We start from the raw sequence: 9,200 nt of genomic DNA on the forward strand, positions 1-9,200 counted from the left end.
TATTCATGCGTTTAGAGTTACAACACGATGACACGTCTTTCCACTGTTTGCATTCTAAAAAAAGAAATAAGGTGTGACAGGTATAGAAACCCTTTAACATGTCAATCACAACGTTGTGTAATGGTGCCACTTGTTGTCGAGTTGCCTCTGCACACGCCACCATTTCAACTGTGCTGAGGTCAGAAGAGAAACTATACATTAAAACTCAATGAAAGTTATTGACCAATTTCTATAGGTTTAGAACAAAGCCATCAGACTGACCTGGTTCTGTTTCGTTAGATAATCCTCTGAGTGACATTACCTCATTATGAAGTAACAAAGTACCTGCCACTTAACTGCCATGATTATCTCACTGTCCTCAGGTGTGGGTTTACCATAAACTAATGGTACAACTGAAACATCGTCCCGTCACAGAATGTCTCGCTGGAAACATGCGGAACTATAGGGGCAGCGTTATATAAGCTCTTTTAATGCTGATCCAAAGGAATCTTCTCGTTAAGGTTCAGCGTGGACGATTGTGTGATTCGTTGTTTTCTTTACCTTAGAATGTTCAGCTGCAACATCACACTTCACCTCTAGATGGCACTAAATTCTACACACTGGACCTTTAAATGACAAATCAAATCAAATCAAACAAATCTCCAAAAACCCGTCGGTCCGAGGAGTCCTGCACATTAGAGAGCGACTCCACGCGATGATGTTTTTCTTTTTGCAGACTCTGGCAGAACAGGGAGTTTTACACTCGTCTGTCATTTTAGCGTTGCACTGTTTACTCATTAGTCGCAATCACACAGGAAGTCACTGTTATGTAACACCTCTTATCAAACAAGTTTCTCATTATTTTAATAAGGAAATGGAGCAGTGGTAAGAAAATCACTACGAGGCAGGAAAGGTGTGCGGTTAAGTAACAAGGTACACGATGTGAGTTATTTAGTTTGGATGAGACGGATGGAAATAACTGAACGTTCTGGTTAAGACACAGAGACACCTTTACCACCTCTAGCCATGGATTCTATTATTTTTCTTGTGAAGCACTTTGTTCAGATAAGTGCAATACAGATACAGTTATTATTATTTGTATTATTATTATTATTATTACCACAAAGCCATTATTTGAACCTAGTATCAGTATTGATGCCGGTCTGGCTGACACTACAGAGTCTTTCCAAACGAGGGACGGTGTTTTTATTCTCTTTTCGCCTCCGTCTCTGTGAGATAGCGGGAAAGTTACAGGAAGTGACCTCACATCGAGGTTAGAGGTCATCCGAACAAAAACACAACTTAAAGCTCCAGTGTGTAAGATTTAGGTGAGAGGGAACAATTGATAAGAAATTTAATGTAGAATAATCCTCATGAGGTTTTCACTCCAATTTTAAATACTTTATATTTACATGGAGGGGACCCTCTCTACGGAGGCCGCCATGTTTTCGACACACTGTACCTTTAACAAAATAAAACTCTCATATACATACATATACAGAAGAGCAACGGCAAAATGAACTGAAATGGACTTTTGGTGAAATATAAACTTTGTTCATACATCTGTTACCCTGGCAAAGGACAAACTGCATTGTGGGTCCTCGTCTCGCTGTGGGAGTGAACCGTGCAGACACAACTGTGGGAACCAGAACCAAGAATTTGCAGCGCGGAGTTTGAGGTGTGACTGTTTACTGTCAGCGCTGTCAACAGACGAGTCCTCTGCTATTCAGAAGCATTGTGCTTGAACAACATCCTGACATTTGAAACATAGAGAAGCTCTTGCAGAAGCAGTCTGACCGCCCGAACATAAATGACATAACGAGACATCGGCACCGTGCCCAGGGAAAACCCAACTCTCTACTTATGTGTGTTCAAGCATCTTTGTTGCATCGGTAATTAATGAACACCTTTTCGACTTGACCACGTTAGAAAAGCTGTGAAACAAGACGCATCGAGGACGACACAAGTGTGACCACGCTGAACAGATACAAGTCACAGGAGGAAATGAAAATGTTTTGCCGATCCACACACGTCCACTCATCGCACAGGAACGTTTAAAACCGGCCGTGTAGCTGCAGATAAAGCAGCCGGTGACGAGGGGGCAGTCTCCGCCTCCGTCATGTTACATAAGACACCTCTTTATTCAAGAGCCACGTTTGTAGTTTGAGAGCAGGAGTTGTTGATTCTTCGTTCAGATTTCGAAATGCTCTCATTTAAAGCTCGGGGAATTTTTGCACACATTGACAGTCAGTAATTATGGTTTGCTCAAACAATGAGACTCTTATGGGAAACCTGAAACAATAGCAGAGATCGTAATTGTGAATTTACTACCTGCATGGCATCAGTAATAATCTGATGACGACATGTCTGTGCATGAGATCAAACTTTAAAGAGGGGACGCTGGTCTCACAAGCTTTGTTTGACGGGACTGTGAAAACCACTGCTGCTGTAAATACATCAGGATTTCTTTTGTGTTTCATTTCTTCAAATTGATTCGTTCGATATTATCCTTCACAGAATTATCAATATGTGACATGTTTACTTTCTTAATTCAAGTTCTATAAAATTGGTTGTTGTATTTGTGTTTTCCTTTAATTGATTTCTTTTAAAGTTAATAACCAAACACCAAATCACAGAGGAATAGAGTCTCAGGCTGTTAATCTCATGTCTTTGTCTTGTTTTGTTGTTTTACGACAAAAATACAAACTTGAAAACATCAAGTGACATTTTTTTAGAAGGAGATGCTTTGAGTGAATGAAACTAGATCTTGGCCAGAATAATAATTTGGTAAAATTCTTTTCGTTTAATCCAACAAGAAAAAAGAAAAATAGTTTTCAACCTGTCCAAGTAGCTCTTCAGCTTTACATCTAAAGAGATTTAGATTTATCGTACGTTAAATAACTCAGAAGGATATTAGAGTTAGTTAGTGAGTTAATTAGTTGTAATGGTGATTTTCCACTGTGTAAGCTTGTAAACAAAATGTCTTTGAGTCTTAATTTCAATCAATGCTTTTGCAATTTGTTCCGTGAGTCACTTCCCGCCTTTGACTCAAGTCGAGTCTCTCTGTTCCTGGATGAGTATGATTCATAGTCCGCCATTGTTGTTTCGCTGGTTAATCCACTTTGTTTTCCACACTTTCCTTCAGCTGCTGTAAACTGAACAGAAAACCTGAAGCAGCGCAGATTTTCAAAAGAGTCTGTGGTACTTTCATCTTATTGTGAAATATATCGAGCTCTGCTGCATTTTTCTTTTCCTTTCTTCATATTTGACGTCTGCGTTGAAAAGTTGATTGATTTCTCTCTTAAGCTCAACAGAAACGTTGATTGGGTGCTAGCAGTCGGACTTAGCACGGGTGAAATCAAAGAGAACAGGTGACATCATTTCAGTGAGGTGCATAGATCCAGTTTAAAGAACACATGGCGTGGGGAAATTACTACTATCTAATCATTAACAGGGCTGGACGTTTAATTGAGTTAAAGGATGGTTCAGTGTTTTTACACGTGCCGCTGTCTCATGTAAATATGATGAAATCGACGCCACATTACCAGAGAGCACGACATGTAGAAAAAGCTTTTTAATGAGTGGGCGTCACAGAATCACTCAGTTCATGAAATGTGGCAATAAACAACTTTTCATTCAATTTTGAAACTAGAACTAATCCTTCGGTTGAGCGTGAGTGAATCGAATTGTAAGCTCATAGATATCAGTTCCCTAAATATACGTGATTCATTAAGTTCCAGTTTTTATTCACTGAGAAAAAGGTGAAAACTCCCTGAAATTCCGGAAAGTGATAAAAAAGAAAATCCTGGATCGGCCCCTAATTTCTAAATCCGTGACAAAGTTCTCTCTTCTTCTCTTCCACTAGAAAAATGAAATGAGTAGTTTGCTAATTAGTTTTCTTCCAAGTGACAACAACAATTATACTCAGTCCCAATAAAGTACAGCCAGGAGTTTCTGCGTTATTCAAAAACTACAGATTCTTATATCCATGTAATCTGCTTCAACACAAACCTTTAAAATTCTGCAAACCAAGAGCACAACTAGCACAAAGAACCTTGATGAGGTGATGGTCAGTGGTTTCGAAAGTTTGTGATGTCAGCAGCGTTTGAGTCCAATGTTTCCTTTTAAAATTAATACTTTTTATTCGTATGCTAAAACATTTGACAAAAGAAAAAGCCGAGCAGATGAAATCTCTCTCAGTGAATCTTTTCTGCTGCTGGCATGAATGTACATAGCTTGAGATGTTAATGTTTATTCTTCCGAAACGTGGAATTCTGCTCAACAGGTTCCTGCAAAACTGACTTTAAGTTTCTGAATAACTGAAACAAAAATCTAAAGAACAACGCAGCTTGTTGTATCGCTTAAGTTTCACTTCTCTGAAAATGTGAGAAGAAGACCTGGCCCGGGACCAAAGTGTTTCTTGTCATCCCAGTTTCACAGCAGCAATTATCAGGTCTATTGAAAGGAGCTGACAGGTGTAATGATGGATTTACACCTCTCACGTTGATGCAGGTCGCAAAAAGGATCTAAAGGCATGTTAAGTTTTCTAACATGGTTTTAAACAAACACAGTGGATTTAACTATCATCAGTATTTACGTATGTACTGATTTACTGATTTTACTATTTGTTCACAGATACTAATTCTGTTGAGTAAAAGAAAGAGAATACAAGTTCCTGGATCTGCTTCTTTCACCGAAGACATTAAAACAAAGTTTTTGCATATTCCTGCAAACAGCAATGAAAGAAAAACCTACTGGTGGAGACATTTACATATAAATCAAAGAAATTGAACATAGATTTGAGTTTTCCTCATTTTTTGAACTTTTTTTTTCTGTGTTCTTGTTTTTTGTTTGTAACGTCGACGAAACATTGTTAGAACATCATCAGGATTATTTCATATTCAGTTTCTGTCAATCTTTCACACTGCAGCTTTAACCTTTGACCTTTAACGTCCCACTTTCTGTCATCCTCTCCCCCCCCCTTTCGTCTCTAACGTTAATCTCTCGTGGCTGAAACTTTTCTGAAGCGTGTTAATTTATCTTGTTGCTCAATTAAACAAACAACCGGATACAAAGACGCAGTGTATTAAAGTAGGAGGAGAAAACACATGTGATGTCGAGTTGCACCACCTGTTTCCAACCCTTCTCTCCATCTCTCGGGTCATTGCTCCATCGGAGGTTGACTATGTGACCTAGTGTCAAATCCAAGTGACAATTATCTCAAGAAATTCCAGAATGACTCAGTGAGGACGGGAAAGAGGGGGCGGAGCTCAGGCATTCACACAATGTGACTTACCCCTGACTGGACTATTTAAGACTCACACCTTCAGTCTGCTGCATATGATGAGGATAATCCGACCCGACAACATGTCGACCCAATCAGGTACGAGATGATTGATTGTATTATGGGATTTTTGATAAACTTTAGTGCTGGTGAAGAAGGAATGAAATAGTTATATCAACCTGTTCCCTGTGTTTTTAATCCCTTGTAAGATTATCTAGATGTATTTGTAGCAAGGTTTATACACATTTCAAGAGATGAATCTTCCTGCACCATGTGAAACTTTATGTCTCGACCTTCAGACGTGCACGTCTGATTAAATTACTGTCTCACTCTTCCAGTCAGGAACGTTTCACCTGTCGTATTCGAGGAGCATTTCAAGTGCTGCATCTGCCTGCACATCTACAACAGTCCCGTCTCCATCCCGTGTGGACACAACTTCTGCTTCGACTGCATCCAAGGCTACTGGGATACGAAGGGCAAGTCCGACTGTCCGCTGTGCAAACAGATGTACAGAAAACGTCCAGAGCTCAGGATCAACCGAGAATTTGCAGAAATCATTGAGTTCATCGAAAGGTTTGTTTTGAATATTATATAACTAGTCACTATATAATTGAATTTGGTTGATTTGGTTGCAGTCTAACGTGATTCAATCTAAACTCAACAGGTCTCTGTCACCCGGAGCATCAGAAGAGGAGGATGTCGACTCTGCGGTGGAACCAAACCAACTCTGTGACGCTGACAAAGTTCCCTGTGACGTCTGCCACAAGAACAAGTCAATGTCAATCAGCTCGTGTCTCGTCTGCCAGGCGTCGTACTGTGAAACTCACCTGACGCCTCACCTGAAGGTGCCGGCGCTGCAGAGACACCGGCTGACGGATCCGGCCACCTTCACCAGCAGTCACCTCTGCAGAAACCACAACCAGCCACTGACGATGTTCTGCAAGAAAGACCAGAGGCCGGTGTGCGTGGGCTGCAAGACAGGGATCCATAAACACCACGAGGTCGTCCCCATGGAGAAGGAAAGCAAGAGGGTTAAGGTGAGGAGAAATTTGATTTGATTTATCTGCGTCAAAATAGTATTTTGTGTTTTCTTCAAGTAGGAAAGTTCCCGTGAAGTCTCAACTCAAAATTTCATGCTGTTTGATTTTGTTTTTCAGTCTCAACTGAGGGCTACAAAGGTCAACATTCAGCAGATGATCCAGACCAGGCTGAGAAAAATGGAGGAGATCGCAAATTCAGTCGACCTCGGCAAAGTGAGTTCTGCTCTGGTTCTTAGATGAAAGCTCAGAACCAGTCGATTCACAACACTGATGGGGTTTTTTTTCTGTAAATTTATGTGAAAATGTTTGTTTCACTTGAAAGAAAATCACAGAGAGAGAGATTCTGAGCAGCGCTCAGGTCTGCGCCATGCTGACCACTGCTATCCACAAACGAGAGGCCGCCCTGGTGGACGAGCTCAAGCAGAGACAGGAAGAGACAGAGAGGACGGCGGAGCAGATGCTTCAAGAGCTGGAGCGTGAAATCAACGAACTGCAGACGAGGGGCAGCGAGCTGCATCACCTGGAGCTCACTCAGAACCCTCTTCACATCCTGCAGGTCAGAAATCTACATTTCAAAACGTCTGTGCTGCATCAACACGTCAACAGCTGAACTCGTGAGATAACATTTGTTGTCTCTGTTTTTAGGGTTTCCGGTCTGTCGGCGGTCTCCCGTCCACTAAAGAGTGGTCTGAGGTCACGGTCCACTCCGATAACTGCCTGGGGACGGTGAGGAGAGCCGTCTCCGCTCTGGTGGATGTTTGTCAGGAAGTTGTGGACAAACTCTCAGCAGAAGGTCAGTGTTGAATTTTTCAAAGTGACCAAAGATTCGTTGTTGGAAGCGAACGCATGAAAATAACATTTTTCTTCTCCCTGTTTGCAGAAACAGACAAGATGACTCAATATGCAGGTGTGTTCAGAATCATGCACTCTTTTTTTTAATTTTTAATTTTTTTGCAGTAGCATAGTTCAGTCTTGATTAGCATCTCGTCCTGTGCACCGGACTCACAGTTGTCTTTATTTCTGCAGTGGACGTGACTCTGGATCCCGTGACGGCTTCAGGCTGGCTGGTCCTGTCTCCAGATGGAAAGAAGGTACTGTCTGATGTTCCTCATGAGCACGTGGAGATAAACCTCATTGTGAATACAGAAGTGGCACCTTGTAGACAATGCTGCTGATTAGGCCGATGATAACATTATTTCCATTGTTCTGCAGGTGAGCCTCAGCAGCCAGAAAAAGACCTCACTACCAGACAGCCCTCAGCGGTTTGACACCTGCGTCTGTGTTCTGGGGAAACAAAGCTTCACGTGTGGAAGACGCTACTGGGAAGTTCAGGTACGAGCCAACAATCGTGGAAACTGTGCGTTCAGTGTGTTGTTGTTTTTTTAAAGATCACATCCCAGATCTGGAGCTGCGGTATCAGTCATGAAATAAACATTTCTCAAAAGAAGCTCTCTCTGCCGTTTTACGTTAAGCTTATCACACTGAGGTTCTTTTGTTGTTATTTTAAAAACTGTATTTTTTAATTCTGGATCCTTTTGCGTGTTCCAGGTTGGGGATAAAACCGACTGGGATCTCGGTGTGGCCAGAGAGTCCATCAACAGAAAGGGAACCATCACGGTGCGTCCCGACAGCGGTTACTGGGCGATCTGCAGGCGTAAGGGAGGCAGCCTGAGCGCCTGCACCAGCCCCTCCATCACCATCCACGCCCAGGAAACCCCGCAGAGAGTGGGCATATTCCTGGACTACGAGGGGGGGTCGGTGTCGTTCTACAACGCGGAGACAAAGACTCATATCTACACGTACAGCGGGTGTCCTTTCACCGAGCCTCTGAAGCCCTACTTCAATCCCTGTGTTCAAGACAACGGGAAGAACACAACCCCGCTGGTGATCTGTCCTCCGGAGAGAAGCGCCGGGGACAGACAGGAAATAATCATTGAGTCAGACGTATAATGTGCGACGCGAAGGAATAACGCCAACAATGAGAAAACGTTTAGCGACCATGGTTTAGATTGACGTGCAACAGGCCAAGTTTTCTCTGCTTAAACTAGAAACGCACTAGAGAGAGTTATGAGCAAAGACGTGATAGGCCACGCCCGCTTCACCACTTCAAAAACTCAGAATTATAGCTAGCTATATGTAGCTTTGAAAAAAACTTTTTTTACGATGTGTTGATTTCCCGACAGTCTTACTCTTTTGAAGTCTAAATGTGAATTTTTTTTTACACCGTGATTCCAAACTTGTGTATATAAATGTATGTAAATGTTTTTTTTTAAATTTGTTTTAAATTTGTTTGTCAGTATTTGAAACCCATATCCTAAATGTGTGACGGATAAACTGGAGATAAAAGATGTTTTAAAAAATAAACTGGTTTGTCATTTATATTCTTCAACTTCTGCGGACTCTGTTTAAAATACAAAAATTAAATCTGTTTTGTCTCTTGACATCTTCATAAGCTGCAACACAACTTTAACAGACTTTTATATTTCAAACATGAGCCGTCTGTGCACAAGTACTCATGTTATGTGCATGTTCACCTGATGGCACAGAAATACGATCAGAGGTGTTGAAAAGTACCGAAGCATTCCTTTAAACTTCACCGGAGCACTTTGACTTTCTCCAGAGTTTGTGTCTCACACATGAACAACGCAGCAGCTACATGTATGTCCCCTCTGTGTCATCCTGAGATATTTGTTTTCTTTTCTCTAGAGCTGTTTTTAAAATAACTACAGAAAGTCTGGTCGCTCTCAATTGGACATTTGCGTCCTCACATGCGTCCAAAGCTTCTCCGGAGTTCTGTCTCACGGCAGCTTAAAATCGTGACTGAGGTGCGGTGGAGATTTCGTAACTAATCTAAAGAATCACAAACATTTGTTCATTTCTGGCAGAAGCTGCAAAGT

The 9,200-nt window shown here is 41.6% G+C and overlaps 1 protein-coding gene across 1 annotated transcript; it reads left to right on the plus strand.

Moving 5' to 3' along the window:
* Positions 1-4,426: 4,426 nt before the first annotated feature.
* LOC109643577 (E3 ubiquitin-protein ligase TRIM39-like) lies at positions 4,427-8,682 on the plus strand. Its single transcript, XM_020108737.2, has 10 exons — positions 4,427-5,362; positions 5,602-5,836; positions 5,928-6,300; positions 6,421-6,516; positions 6,626-6,859; positions 6,949-7,096; positions 7,184-7,210; positions 7,330-7,394; positions 7,516-7,635; positions 7,852-8,682. Exons 1-10 carry the CDS (start codon positions 5,320-5,322, stop codon positions 8,251-8,253), a joined length of 1,743 nt encoding a protein of 580 aa, XP_019964296.2. The 5' UTR covers positions 4,427-5,319; the 3' UTR covers positions 8,254-8,682.
* The last annotated feature ends 518 nt before the right edge of the window (positions 8,683-9,200 follow it).

The sequence above is a fragment of the Paralichthys olivaceus genome, chromosome 22 (genome assembly GCF_024713975.1).
Source record: "Paralichthys olivaceus isolate ysfri-2021 chromosome 22, ASM2471397v2, whole genome shotgun sequence".
Classification (NCBI taxonomy): domain Eukaryota; kingdom Metazoa; phylum Chordata; class Actinopteri; order Pleuronectiformes; family Paralichthyidae; genus Paralichthys; species Paralichthys olivaceus.